This window comes from Mustela lutreola, chromosome 6, assembly GCF_030435805.1.
Source record: "Mustela lutreola isolate mMusLut2 chromosome 6, mMusLut2.pri, whole genome shotgun sequence".
NCBI classification, from domain to species: domain Eukaryota; kingdom Metazoa; phylum Chordata; class Mammalia; order Carnivora; family Mustelidae; genus Mustela; species Mustela lutreola.
Window position 1 is genome coordinate 146,724,460 of NC_081295.1, and position 27,558 is coordinate 146,752,017.

General features: G+C 48.5%; 1 protein-coding gene across 7 annotated transcripts in view; it reads left to right on the forward strand.

Annotated features, from left to right (window-relative positions):
* JARID2 (jumonji and AT-rich interaction domain containing 2) overlaps positions 1–27,558 on the forward strand; it is a 257,486-nt gene that overhangs the window by 117,473 nt on the left and 112,455 nt on the right. For 5 of the 7 annotated variants that reach the window (XM_059179390.1, XM_059179391.1, XM_059179388.1 and 2 more), the window contains one exon: positions 1,946–2,081. In XM_059179390.1, coding sequence (XP_059035373.1) covers positions 1,946–2,081 — 136 coding nt within the window. Of the gene's footprint in view, positions 1–1,945; positions 2,082–26,068; positions 26,190–27,558 lie in introns of those variants that run through there. The other 2 variants (XM_059179392.1, XM_059179394.1) reach the window with 2 other exon arrangements.

Here is a 27,558-nt window from a genome sequence, read left to right on the forward strand (position 1 = left end):
GGTGGGACAGCGAATTCACCTTCTTTGTGCCTTTTGTGTGTTGTGTGCCTACGTCCTCTGATTAATTATTCAAGCTCCTCAGGTGGAGTCTGGTCAGAGGGCCTCCTTTTTCTGTTTGTGAACCATGTGTTCGGAAGGTAGAGAGTGACTTGTGCATGGTAGTGGTTCAGAGACCCCGTGGGCTTGTCCCGCCAGGGGAGGCAGTTGTCTGGTTATTTTCAGCCTTTGGGTCCAGACCTTGACCCGCCCACCGTGGTCTCCAGATCCCTCTTGCCTCTCTGGGGAGCGCCCCCAGGAAGACAGGAGGCGCCTTCCTCCTTGGAGCCAACGGAAATCTCCGCTTGGCCGGTCTGCAGGAGTGGGAGGATGGCGTGGGCAAGGTGGAAATCCTAGTAGTTCTTTCCCAGGGCTCTCTTCCCCCTTATTACGGAAGATGGAAGTGCGCTCTCCTGGGGAAAATCCTGGCAGCTTAACCGGAGTGCAGTTTCAAGTTATTTAGGGCTTTAGAGTCTCTGTGGTCGGATTTCTCTAAGAGGTAGTTTGTGTTTATGCAGAATTTAGGAACGCGCACGCTGGGAAAGCCCTCAGGTCATCTGGCCCCCCTGACCAAGTCCTGTGGAGGTTTCCAGGGACTTGCGGGTGGCAGGGAGGGTGAAACTGCTCTGTCTGCACTGGGCTGGCCGTTGGGGTGTAAGGCCTGAGCAGAAGGAACCCGAATATCCACCTTCCCTTCCTGCTTTTACCTACGGTATTAACGTTCTCCGTATTCTCCGAAGGTCCCAAGGATCTGAGAAGCTCCTATCCTTCTAAGGTGAAAGGCTCTAAAATGCTTAAGTCTTGACTTGAGTGTGAACTTAAGGACCTCTTGGTTTGCAGACAGTAGGCAGGTGCCTAGGGCTGTCCTTAGCCTTGTGTGAAGCAACACTTCAGATCTTACACACAGCTTCTCGCTGGTTCCCTACAGCAGTCCCCTCTCTGCTCAGATCCCGGATCCACCATTTCTGATTCCAGAGTGGGCTCTGACCTCCGTCTCCAGCTGGGGGGGCTCCCTCTCCTCCTCCTCTTGCTGCTCCTCGCCCCTCCCTCTGTCTTTCTGCCTTTACTGCTGGAGTGGCTGGGAGGCGCGCCGGCGGCACCGGCGGCGGCGGACTAGCTCCTTGGATTTGCCCAGCCTGGCCCTCGTGTGTTCCCGGCCTCTCTCAGGAGCGTGCACCGCATCTGATACCACAGACCTAAGGGAGCCTCGCAAATTAGACCTTCAAGACCTATTATTAACCTGTGTGTATTTTTCTTTCCTCCCCCTACCTTCCCCTTTAAGTCACCCCTTCCTTTCCCTCCCAGACCTCCTACGGCTGCCCACCAGGATTCATGCCCCCCCCCCCCCCCCCCCGCTCTCTTTCCTAATGAGGGCTCCTTTCTGTGACTGAGGGGTCAGTGGAGATCCCATTTCATCTCTTCTGATGTAACGGTGAAGTCTTGGCAGGCAGCACCAACCCCTGCCCCCCCTAGCAGCCGTTTCTGAAGGAGCCCAGCTCAGGGTCGTAAGGCAGGGCACCTTCTGGCATTGCTCTGCGGAACTCCGGAGGCACACTGGTTCCTCAGGCATCCGCTTGAGGGTGCACAAAACGCCTCTTTCTGAATTTTGCCCGGAATATGTTAGTGTTACTGGTTAATGAGGGTATTTGGGCGCAGGGCTTGTAACGAAAACGAGGTGCTTGGCTTCCTTCCATGCCCTTCGGCTTTTTGCTAGGAGCAGTGCTGGAACCATGACCACAGGATGGAATTCTGGCCTCCACAGCTGGGTCTTGGTCGCATGATGCTTGTTTAGATTTTTTTTTTTTTAAGTTTATTCAAACTCTTCATATTTACTTGCCCACCTACCCCCCCCCTTTTTTTTTTTTTTTTTTTTAGTGATTTCCCTTCTCCCTTTCTTCTGTTTCTCCAGGATGACAGTGATGGGATTCCATGGTCAGAAGAAAGGGTGGTACGTAAAGTCCTTTATTTGTCTCTGAAGGAGTTCAAGAATGCCCAGAAGAGGCAGCACGGGGAAGGCATTGCTGGGAGCCTGAAAACGGTGAATGGTGAGTTGCCTCTTTTGTTGGAATCGGATGGTATCTTTGGGCACGACCTTGTTTCTGAATCGGATGTGTTTCGGTTCGGGCAGCTTGTGCTTCTCAGGTTAGGCCCCTAATGGCAGTTATTTCGGATATCCGACTGGGTTGATGGATTCATTTTTATGCTCCTTTATGTGTTGTGTAATATAATTGGCAAGGTGCCTTAATTAGTCTGTTCCCTACAGATAAGATGGGGGCTGTGATCTGATTTCTGGGTTGAAGGTAGAATCTGCCTTACCGGTTTTTCTTTGGGTCTCTGTCTTTCTCCTTGGATCTTGCCGCACCCTGGAGCTCCTGGTTCTTTTCCTGTTTGTGTAGGAAGTAGCTTGAGTCTCGTGGGTGCACGCGGCCCTTCCTGCTCACTGGCTCAGAGGCCTGCTGAGGACCTGCTTCCTTCCTTGCTTCCCAGGTCGGGCAGGTGGTTGCATGGCAGCAGGTAATAGACGGTGGCCTGGAATTCTGTGCATCTGGGAGGGCAGCTGTGTGGCTACCCGAGGTCTTGCAGCCTGGAAGGAACCGTGCTCTTCTGAGTTTTTAACACTGACTCTTTGTCATGGGCTTTTTAGGAGGACGGGCTAGAAACCAGCCAGTGGAAACCATTTTAGAACACGCATTTGGTTACAGTCTGTGCTCGTTCAGGGGATGTGGCCGGGGTGGCCTTCCGCAGTCTTCCTCGTTAGTCTTTTGGAATTCTAGATAAATGTGAATGAATGGACCATGTTCTGATTGGTACGTAGCTTGGAGCAAGGAGAGAGACACGGGAGAGGTAGTTGTTCTTTTTTTAATGTCTCTGCTGTGGTCCGTGGAGTGACAGCGTCGGGACATGTGGGCTACTTGAGAGCTGGCCAGGGTCCAGCAGCCATGTTCACCTCGGGTGTCCACTGTCCTTCCAGTTGGCTTCATTGTAAGGTGGGTTGTCTGGAGGAGCCTCTTTTTTAATGATTTTATTTATTTATTTGACAGAGAGAGAGAAATGGCAAGAGAGGGAAGATAAGCGGGGTGGAGTAGGTGGTAGAGGGAGAAGCAGGCTTCCTGCCAAGCAGGGAGCCTGATGCGGGGCTCAATCCCAGGACCCTGGGATCATGACCTGAGCCCAAGGTAGATGCTTAATGACTGAGCCCCCCTTGGGGAGTCTCTTGTTGGGACCAGTGCCCACATGGGTGGGACCCGTGTGAAGCCTTGGCTGGGTTTCCAGGGACACCCTCCCTGGACTACACCTGGGTTTGCCCTGCCACCCAACCAGGGCCTGTCTCTTTCCTGTTTCTATGGGACTTAAAGCTTCTGGAAGTTGGAGTCCACATGTATATGGGAAGGCCCCCATCCCTTGTGTGTATGTATATGTGTGTGTGTGTATTTCCCCCCCCCCCCCCCCCCCCGAAGCACAATTAGTAGAATCTGTTGCCACCAGTCTAGAATCTGGCCCTTTGTGTGATGTGATTCTTCCTAGTGTCCTTGCTTCACATTGAATGTAGTGTCTGGCTTTTTACGTGTTTGAGGGGAATGTGGCCCGGGAGAGTCTCCTTGTACCCTGAAGGTTACAGCAGAGCAGGGGCAGCTGGGGGTTAGAGGTCACTGTCGTGAAAAGGCATAATCTCATTCTGCTATGTACATCACATGGTACGGCCGTAGTGGTTTTAGAATCTTAACAACAACAAACATCAACCCATTTGAGGGGGGAAAATAAAATCCACTTTTAGGACAAGTTTGCCAGGTGTCCAGGATTAAGTAAAGGTGGGATTTAGGTAAAAGAACAAAAACTAAAGCCCTTCTAGAGGTCTTCCAGGCACTGCCAGCCTCGTGGAGCAAAGGTAGCTCTCGTTTTTAACTGGCCTCGTTGAGGGCTTGACAGTGCCCAGGAAGGAGTTCTAAGAAATCTGGGAAAGACTGCCCTGCTGGGGGTCGTTAGACACTTTAAAGAATTCTTGTATCAGTTTCATAAAGAAAAGGGGTTTTTGTTGTGGTAGTTTGTATTTCATGCTGATGAAGACTGGCTTGTCGTTTTCCTGTCTAGTGTTCCGTCCGGAGACACCAAGGCCTGTCTCTCTCTCTCTCTCTCTCGGCTGTGGGATTGCTGTGAAGATGCCCGTTTCTGTTTCCTGTTGGTGTCCGCGCAGCCACCTGTCCAGAGTCCACATGTTTGTCATTCTGTGTCGTGGATTTCCATAGCACTTCTAAATAAGCCCCTCTGGTTGTAAGAAGAATGTTCTTAGAGGCCACTAACAGGTTGAAGTGTGCTTTCTCATTGGGGGCCTGCTGGAGAGATCGGGAAACAGCATAGCTCACTCGTGGAGAATAGCTCCTTCTCTGGAGGTCCCTGGACCTCAGCAGTGCACTCTCAGGGCGCACGATCCAGAGAGAGTGGAAGGCAGTGGAGCACCCCGGGCTGTTCTGGTAGCTGAGGTTGGGGGTAGGAGGGTTGCAAGCAGTGTTGTGTGTGTGTGTGTGTGTGTGTGCGCGCACGCGCCTGTGAATGCGTCACTTGTTCAGCGGATACTTCATAAACATCATTCCCAACTACGCAGTGGAAGGACCTCATCCTGAGCTGGACATCACAGCACCCTATTTTGAGGTTTTTCACTGTCGGGCAAATGAAGGTAGGTTAGTGGGGGAAGAGCCGCTTTCACAGCCCTGCCAGGTGAAATGTTTCCTTTTTTGCTTTGTTTGTTTCAGTTCATCACAGAACCACCTGAGGTTCCCTTGTAAACGCTGAAATCCATTGGTCCAGTGTTAATGGTCACAGGAGGAATCTGTCTGGTGGTGGAGTTTTGAAGCTCTGCCCAGTACAGAGCCCTTGCTGTAGGATCCGGGGAAGGAAGCTGACCAGACGGCGGTTGTAGGGGGTTCCTGTGCCCAGAACTGGGGTGGGGTCACTACTGCCCCTGTGCCATTGTCCGTCTCTTCCCCCTACCCCCCATCCCCCACCCCATGCCTTGCAGCTTGGGGACCTTGGGTGGTGACCTACCTCTGAGGCCCCTGGTGTGTTCAGCTGTAAGCTGAAGAGTGTCCTTGTAGGGCTTTGGGAGTGCTCTGTCTGGTAGTGACTTTCCCAAGGTTACACAGCTGTCAACTGTGCTGTAGCAGAACTGGAATTAGAGCTCACGTTCTGGAACTCTGGATCTAGCACTACTTTAAGGAGGCAGAAGCGGTGAAAATGACCCCGTATCCTTGCAGCAGTGGTATTGAAAAGAAGGCGTTCGATCCCCCCATACCCATGTCACTTTTCTAAGCTGTTTCTGGGTTATTCATCCTCCCAGTGTTTGCTGGGGAAAATTCTGTTTTCAAATAATAGCTGTGTTGACAATAGGAGGAGCTCGCTGGAACTTTTTCTCTAATTTGAGAATGAATTGACATCACTTCCTCTAAATCCTTGGCCCACGAGGATGACGAAGTGTGTGAGGGATCAGGTGTCCGGGAACCCGGCGTAGAAGGCGGCAGTTTTTATCTGAGTGGCTGAACTCTGCTGCCCCATTTTCTCTGGGTCTCGGGTCGTCGTAATAACCCAGCCAGACAGGAGACTGTGGGGAGAGCTCGTAGTTTATGTCATGAAATCCATGTTGGCCATCCGTCTTGCAGGGAATGAGGTTGTAGTTTGGTTGTTGTTGTTTTCTGTTTGTTTTTGATCCTAGTAGAGGTAGTGAATGTGAATCTTGAACAGCCTCATGGATCATCCTTGTGGAGGGACTGAAACCCTCCACTGGGTTGGTTGGTTAGAGCCGGGCCTGGGGGAGGTGGGGCTCGGATTTTTGCAGATTGCGAGAGCCTTCTGTCTGCTTCCTGCCGTAGATAATGCCACTCTGGCTGTAATAAATTTGACAAAAGCTTCGGGAACGGCTGGCACAGGCTGAGGCCTCGGCCACTCTTTGAGGGCCCTTGGCCCGCCGGGGCTGAAATTAGGGACATTTAAATAATAACATGCTACACAAATGAGTACACATAATTACACAGTAAGAGAGGGGAGCTATTAGCTGTATTTGGAGTTTCATTTGCTTCCTATAAATGTCATCTGAGATCGAGCAAGGCCTCTGGCCAGTTGAAGAGCCTTGAGTGGATTTGAGGGACCCGGGCTCCTCTTCCTTGCGGCCTTGCGGTGGTCCTGGCGGCCCGTCCGCACTGAGCACCCACTACGGACTCCCCGCCAATCCCGGCACTCGGTCCTCATCTCAGTCGTTGTAATCTCCTGAGCAGACCGTTCTGTGGATGAGGATGTGGTACAGCAGCAAGGATTCATTGTTGGCCCGCACCGGTGGTCCCTGGCAGCCGCTGCTTGCTGCGCCACGCATCTGATAAGAAAGAAGTAAAGATAGGATTCCCCAAACGAGAATTTTTAGGAGGACACTTTTTCTAAAAGGGGTTTCTTTTGAAAGAGATAATGTGTGATGCTGTGCTGGGGAAGGAGGCTTCGGGGGTGGGGTGGGGGTGTGAGTGTGAATGTGGGCCTCTGTCGTGCATGTCCTTGATCGAGGGAATCCAAAGATGGCACCTGTCCTACTTGCTCACCCTCCTGGGGCCCGTCACCGGTACACAGACACATTCATCATCTTTCTTCACTGAGAGGTAGAGCTTTTTATTTTTTTTTAAATCTACGTTTTTAAAAAAGATTATTTATTTGATGGAGAAAGAGAGTATGAGCGCACCAGGGGTAGAGCAGCAGGAAAAGGGAGAGGGAGAAGCAGGCTCTCTGCTGAGCGGGGAGCCTGATGCAGGGGCTCAGTCCAGGCCTTTGAGATCATGACCCGAGCTGAATGATGCTTAACTGACTGAACTACCCAGGTGCCCCAAACTTTGTATTTTTAATGCTGCTGCTGAACCACAGGGTTGGCAGTCCTCCGAGGGCCACTGGTCCCGGTGCCACACTGGAGGGGGATGGGCCTTTCTGGCAACCACTGCTGACTTGTAGTGAGGGGCCAAAGCTGGAGATGTGGATACAGGGGACACCCCCCAAACCCCCTACATACAAACCTTCTTTATCTCCAGCTCCTTGAAAATCTTAAAGATCCCCGATGTGTTGATTGTGAAATGAAACTTGGTCCCAACTCTTGCAGGGTCATTGTTCTGCATAAAATAAAGATGTTTTGTGAGCCCAAATAAAAAGTCTGAGCACATCGTCCCACGGATGGCACTTGATGTACGCGGCTGTATTTGAAAAGATGGTCATGGTCCTATGGGTGCCTTCTGTCAGCTGACGGGGGACACCTCTCCTGTCGGCTCTGGGCCCGCGGTGTTCGCCTGCAGTGTTCACATCCAGCTTTTTCAACGGGAGAGACTGTTCTTTGGGTGTTTGCTTGTTTCCTCCTAGAGAAAGTGGCTTACCCCACCGCCCGTGTGTCTGCCTCCGTGTCCTCTGTAAGCTGTGGGCACCGCGGGCTCAGGCTGCCCTCATGCAGCTGCCGCGGGCTGGGTTTCTGGAACTCTCCAACCTGAGACCCTTCTTCCTTCTGTTCCTACCGCCTTCACGAGTGAGACAGCATTCCATGTAAACGCTGGGTGAGACGTCAGAAAACTTGATGTCTTTCTCTGTGGCTTTCCCGTCCCGGACCTGAGTGGGACCCTCTGGGCATTTCTTGATCGTGCTTCTGTTTGGTTGACACTTGATCATGTCTTTAGAACACAGACGGGTTTTGGGAGTCCTAAAACGGAACGCTGTTGCTCTTCTTTCCTGTCACTTTGTGCTGGAGGCCACCTTACCCCGCCAGCCCTCCCAGCCCACTTCCTCTGTTAGCTCTGTCCTCATCGTTGCCCAGTCTGGGCTGCTCTAAGAGGAGGGGCCTATGACAGGTAGGGGTGTATGGGTGTGTGTGTGGGGGGGTGGGGGGGCAGAGAAAGCATGTGTGCTCTCTCCTGCCTGTCAGAGTTCTTAGACAAGCCCAGCTATGAGGGGTCCCGAGGGCAGGAGGATGGAGATCTGCTGTGATCTCCTTTTCTTATCTCTACGGGGACCTCATTCTGGAACTTCTCCCTCTTCATTATTTACTTCTCTCCTAGATGATTGCCATCAGTAAACCAAACATGTTATGGTTGCTCTCATGATAAAATAATCCCTCTACTGATCTTGCATATCGCTCCTGCTGTCCTGTCTGTCTCAAAAGAAAATGTCTACCCAGGCTGTACTCTCACTGTCTATATTCATATTAATATCCTTTCCACTTTCGGTCTCCTTTGAATTCCAGGGATCAGTTCTCGATTAAGGCTTCATAATGACCTTGATTGCCAACTCAAGATTCCAGTCAATGTAGCATTATTAGCCCCTTTGGCAATATTTGACATGATCGAACCTGTCCTGAACTCCCCTTGCTTACTTGGCTTCTACACAGATTTCTTGGAAGGTCTCGTCAACACGAACTGTCCCAACACCAACTCTGTCTCCAGCTGAGTCTGTCCTCTGCTCTGCCCATCTCCCGTTGTCCATAAATGCCAGTTCCGTTTTTCTAGTTCCTTTGGCCTAAGCCTTGGAGTGATCTGTACTTCTGGTTTTTCTATACTTTGCATTCCTTCCTTTAGCAAAACCTGTTTGTTCCAAATTCACATCTTCCGAATCTGAGTTCACACTATTGCCACTAGCCGGAAACCTCTAGCTTGGGCTGGGATCCCCGATGCTCTTTGATCTCAGCTTCTGCCTTTTTGTCCCTCCAGGCAGCAGTCAGAATATGGGCTTTCATAGTCCTTCATAAATGCAGATTAGCACATGCTCTGTTCCTGCAGTGTCTCCCTGCCTCGAAGTGTGATAGCTTCGCATCCTTACCCTGACCACAGGATGTGGGCCACAGTATCTGTCTAGTCTCACTGCTTCCCCCGGTTTGGCCTTCTTGCTGTTCGAAGTGCACCAGAATTTTTGTGTTTTATGTATTTATTTTTTTTTAAGGATTTTATTTATTAGAAAGAGGGAGAGAACACGCGTGGGGGAGGGGCAGGCAGTGAGGGGCAGAGAGAGGGAGGAGGGGAGGGAGGAAGGCAGGGAGGAGCCCAATGCTGGGCTCAATCCAGGGACCCTGGGGTCATGACCTGAGCTTGAAGACAGAAGCCTAACCGACTGAGCCACCCAGGCGCCCCAGTTTTTTTGTACCTTAAAAAAAAAAAAAACCAACAAAAACAACAAACAAACAACAACAAAAACAAACAGTTAATTTTTTGAGAGTGTGTGCAGGGGGAGAGGGAGAGAGAATCTGAAGCAGGCTCTGCTCAGTGCAGAGCCTGACTCGGAGCCCAGTTTCAGGATGAGATCATGACCGGAGCTGAGATCAGGAGTCAGATGCTCAACTCTCTGAGCCACCCCAGCCCCCAGAGCTTTTGTGCTTTCTGATCCTTCTGTTGACAGCTGTCTCCCTTTAGAGAACCGCGTGCTTCCTCCCTGCCCGTGTTTCAGGTGCCTGCTCAAACTCGGAGGTTGGAACTGGAGTGTCCCTCTTGAGCATCCTATCAAAAATGTTTTCTTGGTCTGTTACCCTTTCACTCTTTACCTTGTAATACTTGTCTGCATAGAATTTACCCTGCCTGACCTTGTATTCTTGTTGTTCACTAGCTCTGAGTTTTCTCCCTGCAGTAGATTGAAAGTCCACGCTGGGTGGACTCCTGGTGCTCTGTAGAGCGTGTGCTGTTTGACACGGTGTGCAGACCGCTTTCTGCCCACCAGCTGCTCCCGCCTCCCGCTTCCAGCACCCTCTGCCTTGCTGTGGACCTGTTCCTGTCTGATCATCGGTTGAGTGTCCCACGTATGACTCCAGCTTTTAGTTCGGAAATACAGTCTGACACCTTCCCCTGTGCTGTTTTCCCTGTCTCTGAAGCACATGTTTAGTCATGGTTGTCATAAATTTCTAAGTCTTAACCATCCTAAAGTTTCTTAGGATTGGATCACCCTATACCTTACCTTTCCTTTCATTTTTCTTCCCTTTTCTTTTTCCTTTCCTTTGCTTCTTCTTTCTTTCTAAAGATTAATTCATTTGGGAGAGAGCGAGAATGTGCACAGAGGAGGAAGGGGCAGAGGGGGAGAGTGTCCCAAGCAGATTTTGTACAAAGCGCAGAGCCTGACGTGGGGCTTGATCTCATGACCCGGAGATCATGATCTGAGCTGAAACCAAGAGTTTGGTGCTTAGCAGAGTGAGCCACCCAGGTGCCCCCACCCCGCACCTTTTCTTAAACACTATTTCTAGTTTACGTATTCAGGTACAGGATATGTTGTTTAGTAGTTTAAGTTAAAATTGAGCCTATAAGAAATAAGTCATTCCTTCTAATCTCATAACATTTTCGTAATCTGTTGCTATCCTAATTTTGTGGGTTTGTGTCGAGGATCTCAGATGTTAAGCGGCTTGCACAAGGCTACAGAACTAAGCGGCGTAATCAGGATTTGACCCCAGGACTCCTGACTCAGATCGTACCCCCTCACCCTTATTTATTTATTTATTTATTTATTTATTTATTTTTAAGATTTTATTTATTTATTTGACAGAGATCACAAGTAGGCAGAGAGAGATAGAGGAGGAAGGAAGCAGGCTCCCTGCCGAGCAGAGAGCCGGATGCGGGGCTTGATCCCAGGACCCTGGGAACATGACCTGAGCCGAAGGCAGAGGCTTTAACCCACTAGGCCACCCAGGCACCCCAACCACCCTTATTTTTTTAATTGAGGTAAACTGTAATGCTCTGCGAAATCATGCTTCTTACTTGTATGATTGGATGGATTTCCAAATGCTCCTATACCCATGTGACAAGTGCTCTATTGCAGACTGAGGACTTTTCCATCAGCCCAGAAATGTTGGTCGTATACCTTTCCCTTTCCAAATGAAAGTATGGGTTCATTTTGGGGTTTGTCACCATAGCTGTCTTGATTTTTTTTTTTCTTTTTTTAACCTTTTATGATAACTGGGTTTGTGTTTTCCCAGAATGTACCAGAAGCCCTGGCTTTAAGGTAAGCATGAATAAAAGACCTCCTAGAGTTGGACATGGCCATGAGTGACCTTCACCATCTCAAGGTGGCATTGGTGGAGCCAGATTCTTGGTCTTGAACTGGGCACGTTTTTGGTCCTGAGCTGTGTACAAGTCTGGATCTAATGAGCGTTTGAACAGCTCTGCCTCTCCTCCTGCTTGGTGTTTCCCCCTCTGTGAGTGTTGAGAAATCACAGCCTTGGTTCAAGAATTCAGGAGGTTCTTGGAACTGGGGTTCCAGACATGGCTTTTCCCCAAAGACAAGCTGAAGAGGCATCCCTAGGGCATAACCTTTCTCTGCTGATGTGTTTTCAGTTCGAGTGATTCTTATCTGGAGCCTGTGAGCTGCCCCATGGCCCTGAGGATGCAGATGTGGGGGGCAGCGTGGTCAGATGGCTGATTGCTGTTCATTTTTTTTTACAGCTGTGGCGAAGGTCTGTGTATTAGTCAGCTCCTGCTGCCCTAAGAAAATACCATAGTCTGGGTGGGGTGGTTTAGACAGAAATACATTTCTCCTTGTTCTGGAGGCTTGGAGGTCCCGGATCTGGGGTGCCAGCCAGTCCTTCCTGATGAAGAATGGCTTCCTGGCCGTATCCTCACTAGACTGAGAGGGGGGGACAGAGTGCGTAGGTGTCTCTTCCTCTCCTTATGAGAATGCTGGTCCTAGTAGATTATTGTGTGTCGCGCCCCGCCCCGCTCCCCCCCCCCCCCCATGATGACCTCATTTACTTTTCTCGCCTCCTCACAGGCTCTGTCCAAATACGGTCACAGTGGGGTTTGGGGCTTCAGCATAGGCATTTGGGGTGGGGCAGTCTTACTACCAATACTGGCACACGGGTAGGGCTCTGAGATACTAACAGTTTTATTTCATTTTAATTTTCGGTTAAGTTAATTTCCGTGTTCATCTGCAGCGTGTTTCCTTTTGTGCTTATGTGGGTACTGGAAGGGTTTCCTGGTATGCTGGGAACCCCTAAGAACTTGTTTGACCTTGGAGAAGTTATTGTTCCTCTCAGTTGGACGGAATTAAGCTTGGGTTTTTATTTATTACATGCCTGCCTTTTTGAGACCTCTTGCGTTTATCTAAATCCCGTACTTCAGTGGGGATTAAAACAAGACTCCTGAGCTGGCGAGCTGCTGGAGGCCAAGAGCCCGAAGGAAGGGGCAAAAAATTGGGTTATTTCAAAGGCTCCAGGGATCAGGGAGGGAGCGGGAATCGAGAGGTCCCCCGGAGGGATGTTTCTGTTTCCAGTGTGGGAAAAATCATGGCCTTACTGGAGGTTGATGGATCTTGTTTGTTATACACACATTCATTTTATTTGTATTTTATACACGGATTCAATTTACTTTTATATGCTGTGAGTGTAATTTAGGGCAAGGCTTTCCAATTGGTTTTACTTCTCAACTTGTATAGGAAGGGGAAGAGCCTGGGGGGTCCCCAGACAGGGCTGCCCTCCGCCCAAGTGGACTTGTTCCGGCATGGAGTTTATCTGTGTGCAGGCCGGCAAATGCTCACGTCCCTGACCTCCTTCTTACCTGGAGATAGTGGGGATAGGTGCTTTGGGCCGCGCTGTGATTTGGGTTCTGGGGTGGATTGACGGAGCATTAACGACGATCTGATCTACGGTGGCCTTAGTGCGGTTTTGCTTTGCTCGTGAACTTCTTCAATCCCCCCAACTTTAGAGGGCCTCTTACCTCGCTTTTGGAAATAACCCGTTATTACTTGAGCCATGGTAAATGTTCAGCGTCCCGTATGGCATATCCTTAAAGCCAGAAGGGTGATAACTGGGTATGCTTTTGGGAAATTACCCTACAACCCATAAATTCCTTAATTTACAGTTTGTTACTCTCTCCTGTGGTCAGATCTCCTCTGTCCTTCCAACTTTCTCTGTAGTCTTTCGGGGGACTTCTGCAGAGCCCCAAAACTACCTTCCTCATGATTTCTTCTGGAAGACTCTAAAACTGTACAGGTGTCTCGTGTGTGGAGGTTTCGGGTCTGGGAGGGAACTCGGAGCTGTTTTATAACCTTAGACCTGCCCGTCAAGGACCAGAGTGTCCAGTATCAGTATCTGTCCAGCCTGTCCGCCAGGCTGTCTCCGTGTCTTGCAAGGAGAATGTGAGGCTCGTTCCTGGAGCTTTGGGGCTCCTCAGGCCCAGTGCCCCCGTTCCTCCTGTCTCCCGTTCCCTGATCTTTCACTAGTGCTCTTGGTTCATTCATGCCTTGGAGCTGATGATTTCAGTTCTGCACACAGGGGGCTCTTCCTGTGTCACCTGCCCCTCCAGTGGCTTCTGGGTCCATCCCTTCACTGCCTTCCTCTTAACCTTTGGTGGGTAGGTGGGCCTCCTGATGGGGTATGTGACACTTGGTCTTGGTGACCGGGAAAGACCTCTGTGCCTGAGGGGACCCCCCCCCCCCCCCACATCAGCTCTTGGTGCTGTCTCAAATGGCAGTTTCCTTCCAGTTTTCCAACAGCTTTGAATGATTTCCGTTGCATTTCAACGCATAAAGGCAGCTCAGAGTCACCCTTTGGAAACATGTTTTAAAAAGTTCTGATACCTTCACCCTACTGGGCTTGCAGTATTTATGAAGGAGTTTGAATCTAGAAGGTCAGCGACTCCTCTCCAGACAGGAGTAGGGCAGGTGACCCCCCCTCCCCCCAGTGGAAATGGTACACATTTACTGTCTTGGCATGCAGGAGGCCTGGTGATTCCTGGAGGGATCTGCATTGCAAATTGCTTAGCCTGGACCAGAGCTGCTTTACCCTGTCCTCACTCAGCAGTTTACCCAACTTCAGACCAGTGTTATTTGAAAAGGGCCTTTCCAGTTTACTCAGTTGGAAAGTGTTACAGAGTTTTAAAGGGTGAGCTGGAAGGCTCTCAGCTGGCAGTTTCTGACTCCCTCAGAGGAAAATATTGGCAAACTCTCCACTCTGTGCCTGAACTCTTCTTATGAATTGAGAAGCCAAGAGTTACGAAGGCATCACAAAGGGCCGGTTTGAACCATGGTGGGGGATACGAATCCTTAACCACGCTAATACGAGGGCAGTTTTCTGACCCCCCCTCCCCCAATCTTGTGATGTTAATATTCCTGCCACTGAAAATAGAAGTATCCAGTGACTGTATTCCTTCCCCGCCCCCTCCCCTGGCCTCCCTTCTCTCTAGAAGGTCGGTGCACATGGCTTTTATCCCCTGCCCCCCTTTATAATTTAAGACAAGCGCTGGGCTGATTGATTCAACAGGTGTAACACCCACCACGAAAGAAAAGTTGCCTTTTTCAATTTTTTCTCCCCATTTTTGGGCTTTTTTCCCCATGGTTTGAGGCGACAAGGTACTGAGATCAGAAGCAGGAGCTTGCCATTGATTGATGACCCTGTTTGTTACCATCTGTCTGCCTCGCACTTCAAGCTGTAGATGGGGAGCGGATGTGAGTGTGGCTCCGGGCCTGAGAAATCTCAGTCTTCCCGACTTGTCTGACTGCAGAAGCTGTCCCCTGACTTCACCCAGTCCCCGGGAGAGGCCTGTGGACGTGAGAATCCCCCGCGGGAGAATGTTGGCATCGTTTTCTTGTCCTTCCTTCCACGCCTCTGCGTGAGCCTGCCGCCGGGCCACGGGAAGGAGCCTTTCTCTAGCACCACATCCACATTCTGCAGCCCATTCTTGTGGCTCCCACCCTGCTGGGGTCGCTCTTGATGGAAGAATTCCAAGGGAATAGGTTAAGATTGCCATCAAGTGGCTGCTCTTGGTAGTGGATGGGAGGAACCTGGCCCTCTGCGCAGGCTGACTCCTAGACCACCTCCAATTTCTTGGGCCTCTTTGTGACAAAGCCAGCTCCAGCAGCTCAGTCCGAAAAGAGTGGGCTGCTGGGGCAGGGGGTGGGCACAGGGAGCTCAGGGCATCTGTGTACTGTACACCCTCGAGGAAGGGCTCTTCTGTGAACCCAAGGTGCACCTCCCCAGTGGACTCCCAACACTGCAGTGGCCTGACCTCAGGGCCCTGGAGCGGTGAGCACAGATGATCTAGACGCTTACTGGGGAAAACTGCGTGTGCCTCTAGCCGCCTGCCAGCTCCAGCCCCGGTAGGCTGCTGCCCTCCAACTCCACACCTCGAAGTTGGCAGGGAGGATCATGCTGTCATCCCCGAAAGAATGGCCTCACGGTCCCACCAAGGGAGAAGAACACTTAACACACATGACTTGGCCATTTCGTTTGGCTCTTGTTCCCCGTTTCCCGGCTCTGTAAATGGAGTAATAATTTCTTTCTCAGAGGCTATATTCTTAGGATTAATGAGATGATTTATTTAAAGTCCTTAGTGTCTGGCAGGAAGCAGGCATTCAAAGGGTAATTGTGATTGAGGTTTTAGATACACATTACCTAAGTACTTCCCATCAAAGCTGTAGCTGGCTGTGTATAAAACAGCCCACTTCAGGGACTGGATCAAAATCTGTTTGCCGCATTCCCTGTGTCTGGATGCCATCCCCCTATAACTAGACCTCACCCCTGCAACTTGGGGAGCAGAAACTCTGACCAAGGAGGAAGGAGGTGAAGCCCTCTTTAGTTTTCCCCAGTAGGTAACTCCTTAGTGGTGTTGGGAAAACCTGTCCTATAGCAGTGGCAGGTGGTAGGTTTGTGTATGTGGGGTGCCCCTGCAGGGGCACAGAGCTCTTGATTGGGGTGTCTCAGAGGTCTCTGAGCTGGCACGTGGTATGTGGAAGAAGGTGGATCCGTCGCAGCCGGTTGCAGGGGAGAGGTGGAGCGGGGAGGTGGGCAGAGAGAGAGGGACTGTGGGAGTACATCAGCACGCTAGTGCAACTTGAGGTTAGGGTCAAGGAAAGACAATTCCAGGGCTTCTATATTTGCAGCAGCTTTTTTAGAAGTGATGGAGGCTATGTTATGTAACCATTGACATTGCAATCTGTCAGATCATTAAACTGCAGTTCCTGGATTCTAGCCACTTAAAGTAATATTGGATGCATCGAGAAAATTGGTATGTTGTAATAGGCTGTAACGGGCACTGACGTCATTGGAGGTCTAGTTGTACAAGGGACTGGGGACCATCGCGAGCGGGTTTCTTATGTCAAGTGGAACACTTGAGACATCCCTTTGTCCCATTTCGTTTTGTTTCAGAGACGGCTGATTGACTCTTTATGGACTGTTCAGGGTCTTCCTGATTGCTAGATTCTACCATTGGCCATCAGGGTAGGAAATATTCGGGTGCTTTGGCAGAATTTGGGGGGGGGAGTAGAAAGCAGATAAAGGACAGGCATCCTCTGTGACCTCTGATTCTCTCCTGTGGTGTGCGAAGCTTTCCCTGTCCCTCCACGCCCACTGCATTGATGGTGTCTTTTGGAGGGGTGTGTGTGTGTGTGTGTGTGTGTGTGTGCGCGCGCGCGCACGCGCGAGCCAAGAAGCGAGCCAAGAGTCTTCTGTATGTGGATTTACACCCTTCCTTGTGCCTGTAGCCTCAAGGATAGCAAAATATGCGTCTAACTCTGAACAATTTCATGCAGCACTTTGTTCATGAGTATTAACTGATGATTCCTGGCCTTTTGCCCTGAAGCTCCATCAGAATTTGCCTACAGTCCTCCATGATAAAAACCATCTTTTGGGGGTAATGGCTTTGCAAAGAGTTTGCCTGTAGTGTCTGGTTTACTGAAGAAGCGCGTGGCTTTTTATAAAGGTTCTAACCTGCGTTTTCCCCTCCTCCCTACATCTCAAAGCTAGAGTGATGCTCCCAGGAGCCATCTGCTGCTGAACTGAAGGGTGTCAGCTTGCCACTCCGTCGGCTCCCCTCTGCTTTTCACCCTGCCGCCTGGACAGCTGTCCCCGTGTGTCAGACTATCCCTGTTTACTGGGTCTGAGCTCTCGCGGGGGACGGCAGAGAGGCAGAGGGACCGCTGCTGCCCACAGATGTGGCCACAGGGTCTTGAGACGACGCCCATCCCAAATCTGTAGATGTAGAACTTTCCCGAACGTGGGGAATGCTATGTATCTGCTTTGTCCTGTACGGGAGCCACTAGCCACTTCAGAGTCCACGAGTCCTTGATAACTGGCTGGTCTGATCATTTCTTTCTTTCTTTCTTTTTTTTTTTTTTTTTAAAGATTTTATTTATTTGTCAGAGAGTGACAAAGGAGCAAGGAGCCTGATGTGGGACTCGATCCCAGGACGCTGGGATCATGACCTGAGCCGAAGGCAGCTGCTTAACCAACTGAGCCACCCAGGCGTCCCTGGTCTGATCATTTCTAATAAAAAATACATACATATATGATGACAAGCTACCACATGAACAAGCATAGCTGTAGAGACAGGATGAGCATAGCGGTCACATTCTGAGCTTTTGTTCTCAAGCTCGGTCTGGTGGTGGTGGTGGTGTTGGCGGTGGGAGGTCTTTCTAGATCACAGATGTAGTTCAATTTAGGAACACTCTTTTAGCTGCCTTATGGTATGCTGTGTATGTAGGCAGTGCTGACGATGTGAAAACAGTGCCTGTTTATTCACACACAGTGTGTTTTTAGTGTGTTGGCTAGTTTGAGAGTACTTCTGCCCATGGTATACATGTCGTGGTATTCCTGTTACGCCGGACTTCGGTATAGCAGTATAGTACTGGCTTCAGAGTTGGCATGTCTGCTGTTCTTCACTTGATTCGGTTTTTGTTAGCTCCGTGTGAGTCCGCATTTCATATAACTTGGTGGTGTTTTGTTTGTTTTTGTTTTTTTTAAGTAGGCTCCACACTGAGGGTGGAGCCCACGGTGGGACTTGAACTCATGACCCTGAGATCTCCATACAAGAGTTGGACGCTTAACTGAATGATCTACCCGTGTGCCATGTATAACTTGTTTGATCGAGTACTTCTTTCTGTGACCAGTACTAGTTCTGTCTTGGCAACACCCCTGCTTTCCTAGTGATACCATTTGAAGAATCCTTAAAATCCCCTTTTCTCTGTGTTATTAAAGTAATTCATTGTAGAAAATGTGGACATTTCAGAAAGTTGGAAAGATTGCTGCTGGACAGAATACTACTTTTTTTAAAAAAATCACTAATTTGTTTTATTTCCTTGGGTCTACTTTCTGTACCCTTGTATTTTTAAAACCTTGTTATGTATTTCATGTGGTAGAATCTCTGCAATTCAAAACATTGTCAGTCTTTCCCTCATGTTCCTAAGTATTGGAAAATGTGATTTTTGGTTTTCCTTATTAAAATGGGTCTTGTCTTCTGTCCTATTCTGTATTCAGAAGTTGTCGGCATGGCACGTGAAACCTTTAAGGAAAATACCACAAAGAATACACAGAATTGTTAAAAGACCAATGTAGTTCCGCATCGTGAAAACGGTGGAAGAATTGTACTTACTTTTGGCTTTTATTTGAACATGGGAGTAACAAAATGAATTCATCTAGCTTAGCAGGGTATAAAAGGCAGATCTTTGAGTAAGACCCAGAACAGTTTTATTACAGAAAGGAAGAAATCATTGACTCTAATAAAGCAAAGGACTTTAGCATTGAAATTACTAAAGGGATTGAATGTTAAGAAAACATGACATGAAGGTTATTGAGTATTAAATAGTGTTCATAAGGTTTTTTTCCACCTGAAAATCTGAAGGTTAAATCTTTTTCCTAGGCTAAGAATTCTTGGGGCATCTGGGTGGCATAGTTGGTTAAGCGTCTGACTCTTGATTTTGTCTTAAGTCATGATCTCAGGATCATGGGATCGAGCCCCATGTTGAGGCTCTTTGGGTAGGCTTAGAGATTCTCTTTTGCCCTCTGCTTCCCCTGCCCCTAGGTTAGTTGCTCTCTTTAAAATCTTCAAAATTAGGAGTTTTTTTTTTTTTTTTTTTAATCTGTAAATGCTGAAAAAGCAGCGTATTACAAATTATAAGATGTGTCCCTAGCCAGGTAACTTCCAAACACAAAGAGCTAAGGAATTCTTCCCTCTTCGGGAAGAGAGGGGTGCCTTTGAATGCTTGGAAGTTGCAAAAGGGGGCCTCCAAGGGAAGAGCGTGTCAGGCTTTGGAGACACTGAAATGGCCTCAAGGAACACGCGATTCTTTGAACAGTGTTTATTGGGTCTCAGCTATTTTCTCTAGGCGCATGCTAGGTTTTCAGGATTAAGATCGATGAGCAAGATTAAATCTTCTCTTAAAAAGCTAAAAAATTTATGTAATCTCCACATCACGACCCTGAGAACGAGCGTCCCTCCCATGCTCCCCGAACTGAGCCAGCCAGGTGCCCTGAGACTAAATCCTCTTGTTCCGAGAACCTGACAGTTCCGTAGACAGTTGCTTGTCACGGTGGAACAGAGTGCTTGCGGAGCAGGTGGTGGGGATCCCTGAAGGCTTACCAGGAGGAGGAGCGGGAACTTTCCAGACAGAGAGGAGAGAATATTCCGTAAGTGGGAACAGCCTGTGTGAAGTCAGGCTTGAGGGATCAAGTTAAGGGAATGTGTTCGTTGCCATACACGCAGGATCCGGCTCTGCCTGTGCTTTCATGTGCCATCATGGGGGCCCATCAGGTTGGAAACCAAACCACTGTTGGTCTTTCACATGGCTTAGGAAGCTGAAGCCAAAATAAATAAATAATAAAATTCTTATTTATTTTTTTTAAAAAAGATTTTATTTATTTATTTGACAGAGAGATCACAAGCAGGCAGAGAGGCAGGCAGAGAGAGAGAGAGAGGGAAGCAGACTCCCTGCTGAGCAGAGAGCCTGATGTGGGGCTCGATCCCAGGGCCCCAAGATCATGACCTGAGCTGAAGGCAGGGGCTTAACCCACTGAGCCACCCAGGCACCTATTTTTTTAAAAGATTTTATTTTTAAGTAGTCTCTACACCTAATGTGGGGCTTGCATCCTGACCCTGGGATTAAGAGTCACACATGCTCTAGTGATTGAGCCAGCCAGGCACCACTTTTTTTTTTTTAAAAACTGGATGCTGATAGAATTTGAACCAGTAGAAGGACCAACAGAATTGTTGCACGTAAATTATCCTTGCACATAAATCTTTGTTTCTCTGATTTGTATCCTAGTATGCCTTTTTAGAAGCGAACTTGCTGAATTACAGACTTTTAAAAAATTGGCATCTATCACCGAGTTGCTCTCTAGAAATACTTTTTTTTCCCCAGTTTGTTCCCATCCTCGCAGTGTAAGGGAGTATGGGTTTTGTCAAAATCAGATTTGAGATCGACATTCTTTCATTATGACCTGAGTCAGCTGTTTTAGTTCTTCTCAGATAGTTTTCCATTATTCAATCTTCTAAAGTAGGTCAAATGGCCATGTTGCAATTCTGTTGAGTTTTCCTGGATACGTCTGTGGGGCATGTTTTCAAAATAATCTCAAAGCTGCTAATCTACTCTAACTTGGCATCATTTCTGTGTTTACCTTTGTATAAATCCATTACCCAAATCATTTAAAAAAATATATTGAAGCCTAGGGCTTATTTTTATCTTGTGTCTTTTTATAACCAGATAATTAAAAGTCTATATTTGACAAAAAATTCTGTAATTGATTACCACCAAAGTTTATTAAGGCATCGAGGTAGCCCTTATAAAGTGATTAGGTACCATTAACCCTCTTACATATATAATTAATTTAATGCCTTGATTTAACCAATTATTGTCCTTATGTGTATTTAACAGAGGAAACAGGTTCTCTGTTTCTCTCCTGATTCTCTCTTGAAGTTCACACACTTGATGAAGAGTTAGACTTAGAACCAGGCAGCCTTGTCCAAATTGTGCTGTGTGTACTGTGAACCATCAAGGTTCTTAGGGCTAGATGTTTACTAGATCGTAAAATCTGATGGCACATTGTCCTTTCTAGTAGCTTCTTAACCTGAATTTCCTGGTTTAGTTGTAGTACCATCTCAGTGGTACTATCCATAGCAACCAAGTTTCACTTGTTAATATATAGCCACCCCAGCCTCGATCTCCCTATTGTGTTCTTATAATTATTGGTATTATTTTATAATTGTACAGCATGGCCTTGAAGTCAAGTTGGCTATAGGGCCAACCACACGCATTACAGAGTTGAATGCGGTTGTTTCTTCAGGAATTACCAAGCCCTCTTGGAAGGAGTCCAAGCCAGACTCCGTGTGTACCCAGTTCTGCTTGGTATATTGCCAGTGTATTAACCTTTTTTAAAAAAAGATTTTATTTATTTATTTATTTATGAATGATAGCATGCACAAGTCGGTAGAGCTGCAGGGAGAGGGAGAAGCAGGCTCCCCGCTGAGCTAGGAGCCCAACGCGGGGCTCAGTCCCAGGACTCTGGGATCGTGATCGGAGCCAAAGGCAGCCACTTAACCCACTGAGACACCCAGGCGCCCCGCCAGTGTATTAACTTTTATTTAAGCAGAAGACTAACAAAGTATCGTTTATTATTATGTTGGCTGCTGTAAAGGGCCCACGATTAATACTTTTGAGAGTCAAATATTAGCCCCATGGATCACTTTTTTCTTGCACTGGGTTTTTATCATAACGTAGGTGATGTGATCAATACTGTGTAATTTAGCCGAGATCACATCTGTCTGTATGAGGACATGGCTAATGTAGTGTGATCATTAAAACTCTCTGTTCTTACATGAACACACGGCAGCCCACTCCACTCTAATCCTTTGTAGTGATGTTCTAGGGGGGCGGGCGTGTTGGCTTGGTAAGGTGCCACCTTTTGTATGCAGTAACATACAGAGGGCAGGAAATTGGAGAGCTTTTGGAAGCAGATCACGGATGAGAAGGATTATTTGGCGACCTGCTCTTACTTCTCAAGGCTTGTCTTTCCTTTTCTGAGTTCGGTCCCTGCTCTCCAGATAAGCCGACTTCCTTGATTGGATACATGAATAAAACACGTCTAAATGCTTATGAAGCAGCTTCTGTAATTAATCAGCACAGCACTATTAGATACCAAATTTGATGAAGACGTGCAAGTGATTGCTCTCTCACATTTTATCCACAGCCTCGATTGGGGTTTGCCCCAGTCCTAGATCTTTAAATGCAAAGTGCAGCTGGTGGGGCTGCTGGAGTTGGCCCAACTCAGAAGTAATGAGACAGTTGTATATGCCACCAGGGCCGTCATTCTGAAGCTCTCGGCAGCAAAGTATGTTCTCCTATGTCCCGGTGTTTGGGTGATCGTTAGGTAGATGGTGGCCGTGTAGCTGGCTGGCTGCATAGCATTTCTTAGGATGGGAGATCCTTCTGGATCATGTGCATCTCTTTAGAAGTAGCTGGTGAAAGTACCCTGTTCTCTAGAGTCCTAGGTGAATAGGTCTCTCTGTTTTAGCACTGAGAGATTACAGTGGTGCTGGTGGACTGGCCAACATTGATGCCTCCTTTGGAAACCAGTTTGCCTTTAACCAGCAAACTTGTTTTTGCATATTCAAGAATTTCCAACAGTTGCACTTCTAGGTGTGTATCCCAGAGAAACTCCAGTGCATGTTTTCCAGGGGACGAGCAGAAGGAAGTTTGCAGCCTGGTTCGTGATAGCAGCAAACTGGCAGTGCTTAGATGCCCTTGGACGAGAGAATCCAAGTGTGGAATATTCATACAGTAGAGTGTGATGAACAACAGTGAAAACGAGCAAAGACTAAGCAAGATCGTGGATAGATGATCTTCGTAACCTCATGTTGAGTCGGGGGAAAAACAAATCCCCTGAGACTTAACACAGAGCAGTATTTTTTTTTTTTTTTTTTGAAGTATTTATCTATTTGAGAGAGACGTGCACAGAGAGAGCACAGGGCCGAGCTTGTGCCCACATGAGCCAGGAGAGGGAAAGGCAGAGAATCTGAAGCAGGCTTTGCACTGAGCACTGAGTCCAATGTGGGGCCATATCCCATGACCTTGAGATCATGACCTGAGCCAATGCCAAGAGTTGGATGCTTAACGCACTGAGCCATCCAGGTACACCCCCACCCCACCCCCACCCTGCGTAGTATTCCTCTTTGTGCAGTTCATAATCAAGCACAGTAAAAGAACATAGCACAGTCATATATACTTAAATAAAGAAGTGGGATAGGCGGAAGCATATAGATATATAGATAATCTATATGTATATTTATAGATAAGGCATATTATAGATAATGCTTTAGTAACTGGGTTTGGCCATGGGATTATAGATCTTTTTTTTTTTTTTTTTAATTTATTTATTTGACAGAGATCACAAGTAGGTAGAGGCAGGCAGAGAGGAGGAAGCAGGCTCCCCTCCCAGCAGAGAGCCCGATGCGGGGCTCGATCCCAGGACCCTGGGATCATGACCTGAGCCGAAGGCAGAGGCTTAACCCACTGAGCCACCCAGGCACCCCTAGATCTTCTTTATATTAAATTAAAATAGGAGGACTGAGGTGGGTGACATTTGGGGAATCTTCACTCAAAACTTGGAACTTGCTCTGATCTTTGAATGTGGAAACTGAGCTGATGGTGTTGTCAATCATACCACCTTGGAACAGAGCTGCAGCCCTTGCGGGCCTTCCCCTGCCTCTCTACCCTCTGTAGGTCAGATTTTCAGTATTGAAAGTTGTATTTTTGTTGAAAAACAGGACACGGTTTTCGGTTCTGTTGCGTGTCCCCCAGAGGCTGCTGTTAGTCCATCTCTTTCGATGTGTTTTCTCTTTGGTGAACCAGAGTTTCATCCAAACAGTCCCAAAACCTGCTGAGGTTTCCAGGCCAGAGGTTTTCAGCTTTCTTCCCAACCAGAGCACAGGTCAGAGTGGACACACAGGGGTCTGATTGACTGAGCGTATATTTTAGGGAGTGTGGAGCGCACGATCTGATCCTGAGAGATGGTCTTGGAAGTAAACACAGTCCGGACCAACACTCCGTGAGGTCTCACCTTTTTACATGTAAGCACCCAGTTACTTTCCAGGCAGTGGGAAGGGGAAGAAGCCGTGAAGTCAGGGAGAAAAGAGATAAAAAAATAAAGCAGACACTGCTTCCCTCGGACGGGCTGAGGACTCTGTACCCTCTCCCTTTCGGGGCTGCAGAGCTGGGGCGTTGAGGAGGACCAGTGCCATACACGACCATCAGACTGGGCTTCTGGCCCGTCATTTTAGGTCTTGTGGTTCTTGCCGTCTTCCTTCCCTTTCTCAGAATTACCATCCCGTATTTCCAGTTCGGGGTTGGGTGCTTTTGATTATATCGAGGGTGCCGAAAGACCAGTCCTAGTAGAAAGAAGAGGAAAAAAGCCAAACAGTCATCTCTTAAACATTCTTTAATTGACCGTGTATGACTTATGCTGCGGTGGGATGCGGGCCAAACAGTTGTTCGACATTACAGGACGATACTGTACTGGAGAAAACTGGATGAGGTTTTGCTCTGCAGGCTTCCACACAGGGCAGGATAGGACTCGTGAGGGATTTTTTAACTCTGTGACTTCTCCGGGGAAATTATATCATGAGGTTGTTCTGGTCCCTGGGTACCCTGGAATTCTTGGATGACCTTCAGTTGAGAACCCTAAAAGGAGTTAGCTTTGATCTTGGTTATGAACCCGAACCTGCCTAAGCCTCCCTGTGCCCATCAGTAAAGTGGGGGGTTGTACTAGATGCTCCCTAAGGCCCCGCCTGTAATTCTGATTTTAAAGTGAATAGATAGCAGGTAGAAATCAGGAAAGACCCCCACCAACCTCCTGATGTTTTTTTCGTTTCTTTGTTTAAAAGTGAGGCAGGTAGCTATGCCCTGGTGATTTAGGCAACAGGAGACTGCCCTCATGGAAAGAATAATCACCAGCCCTGGGTAACTGTGGGCTTGATGCCATAAGTGAATGTGGTAACTGCTTTGAGGGGTTTGGTGAGGTCTCAACATGTGTAAAGCCCAGGAGGGGTTCATTCGGTGGTTAAACAGCAATGAAGTAAAAGTAATAGTGAGAGCCAGTCTTCCCTTGGATGAATCTGAGGTAAAACTTCAGTTTAGCATGTGGGATCTTTGATGGCGTGCCCACCCCCCCAGCCCCCCATGGAAAGGCCTAAAGAGGGTGTGGATTGGTGTTCGGAGCATGTGTTTTGGACATCATAATTGCCATCTGAAGTTCTAAAGCTTTGAAAGAATTGATTTTTAAAATCAAATAGCTTTATGACAAATGAAGGTAGATACATGCTCCAGCCATCGGGACCAGGAGCTGGCCAGCCTTGTTGGAGTCTTGCGCGGCACCCTTCCGCCCCTGCCCCGCCCGGGCCCCCCCCCCCCCCCACCTCAAGCTGCCAGGCCACAGAGCCTGTTCTGTGACAGACCGTCCAGAAACAATGAGGAGAAACAGCTTCTGTGCGTTGGGGTGGGCCATCCTGTGCTAGGGGGTGGGGAGGACTACGGCTGGGGGGAGGGGGATGGTGTTCATCCCAGAAGTAATAAAGCACCCTGGTTGCCCAGATTGGGGCGGGGGGGGGGGGGCCGAGGGGATGGGGGGGGGCGGCTGGAGGAGGAGGAGGAGGAGGAGCCTGTGGAACGAGATTTCTGCAGTCTGTCTGGATCTCTGCCCAGGTCTCCCAGCCAAAAAAACAAATACAAATAAATAAAAGGCAAGTGCTGAATGACACAGATTATGATATTAAAAAGGTATGCCATTGAAAATGGGCCACGGACCCCCCCTTCCGAGGGGGGCTGTGTGCGGGGTGGAATGTGTGCATGGAGGGGGCGCTCTGGCAGACCATTAAGCTGACCCCACCCCCCCTTCCGTCAGAGGTGTCCTGTCTCTCCCCTCCTCATCTCCCCCCGGTGTCAGAAATTCTCCAGTAAGGATTTGTCTGCATTGCAGATTGGGAGAATTGCTTTGCCTAGATAGAGAAAAGCCAGTGGCTCTTTTCCTTCCCTCCCCCCCCCCCCTCACCTTTCCTCTCAATTTATCAGGAAGGGGAGAAGGCGCCCCAGACCCCTCCTCTGCGGGGTTGGGTTCCCTCCCCTGCCCATAAATAACCTTCCCTCCCTGGCGCCTCCCCTCCCCCTCCTGGGCCCAGGGCTGCTCGGCGGCCGTCCTATTGCCGCGCGGAATGTGCTCGCCGCCTGCTTATTACGTACAGGGGAGGATTGTTGACAAGTGCTCTGGAGCCTGCCTCGCCGCGCTCGCCCTCCCTCCTCCCTCCCGCCCTCCCTCTGTCCTTCTTCCTCTCTGTCTCTCTGCAATGATCCAGCTCTGAGGATGGCTGCTCCACGGGTCTGTCAGGTGCAGTTTTTGGTGGCTTATCTTGAGGAACCTGGGATAGAAGGTCTGTTCCTATAAATAAAATAAAAACCAAATAGCTCTAGGTTTGTTTCAGGCTGCTGTGGCTTTTGTTGGAGAAATAGGCCTTTTGTGGTTTTTTTCCCCCTACTGGGGTCCTGATTAAATCCATTATGGATGGCAAGGTGCTAGATAGATCTAGCTGTCTGTCCGTGTATATGTAGGACTATGTGGAAAGTGTTGCGATTGCTTGATATTAATATTCTTTGAGCTTTGATGTCCTCTCTGGGGGCAGTGGTGGCTCCTGGAAAGGCACTGTGGAAATTTACAAGAGAGAATTAATGTCGTTCTTAAAGCATTCAGCTCTGTTGACCATTTTGGCCAAATCTGCAGTTTTAGCTAGGCTTGTATGAATTGAGACGTTTCTCTGGGGACCGAACGCCATCCAGCTATGGTTGGTCCCTTTATTTTATTGCCAGTTGATGTGATCATTTCCCAGCATTTAAAAATAGATGTTTGATTAAAGTTAATTAGTTCATCCTCACCGCAGCTCTGGTTTCTTTTATCAGCAGCGTGCATGGTTTCCTTTCCCTTAATACTTTGTATCTCTTGTCTTCCTTCCTCGATAGATGGAGGAAACTGAGGCATGAACATGGATGCTGGGTGCTTCTAGGTCAGCCCTGAAAGCTTGAAAACTCAAGAGTGCTCTCAGTTCCCCTCCCCCGCCCCCACCTTTCCTGCATGAATTGGGGTTTGCATTAGGGGTTTGCATTACTCACTGTAAACACAAATGAATTTTAGGAACTGTCAGTTTGAGGTGCCTCCGGTCTCTGCAGGTTCTGTGGTCTCTGCAGGTTCTGTGGCCGCATGCCTCGAGTTCTTTTTGTGTTGCTTCCCTTAGATTTCAGTATGAGAATGTTGCTCTGGGAGGTAGTAGGCCTCTCTGAACTTCCTTGCTGTCAGCACCTTAAAAATTACTCTTTATTGTTATTGTGATGATGATTTTTTGCTTCGAATAGCCTGCTTAATTCTTTCTTAGTCTGTTCATCTGAAAAGTGGGTGTGCAGTTTGATTTATTTGTGAGTGAGGTCATGAGGGCCCTCAGAACCGTCCATCCGTCCCCGTGCTACAGTGCTGCAAACACGAGGGAATGGAGGACTTCTCTGGGGTCCATTTGTATTTGTATTAGGGGAGTCAAAGCAGCCAGAGAGGTTTTAGGGCTAAGGGTGTGGCTCTTCTCTACAAACTGGGATGTTAGGACATAGTATTTGGAGTGGTGCCTGTTTATCAGCACAGACTAGTACACAGACTAGTAACTTTATGGGGTTTGTTGATCTGAGTTGAAGCCAGCTTTGCCTAACTTTGTAGAGACTTGTTAATATTTGACAGCCTGTGTCTTTTGGTAACGCATCTGT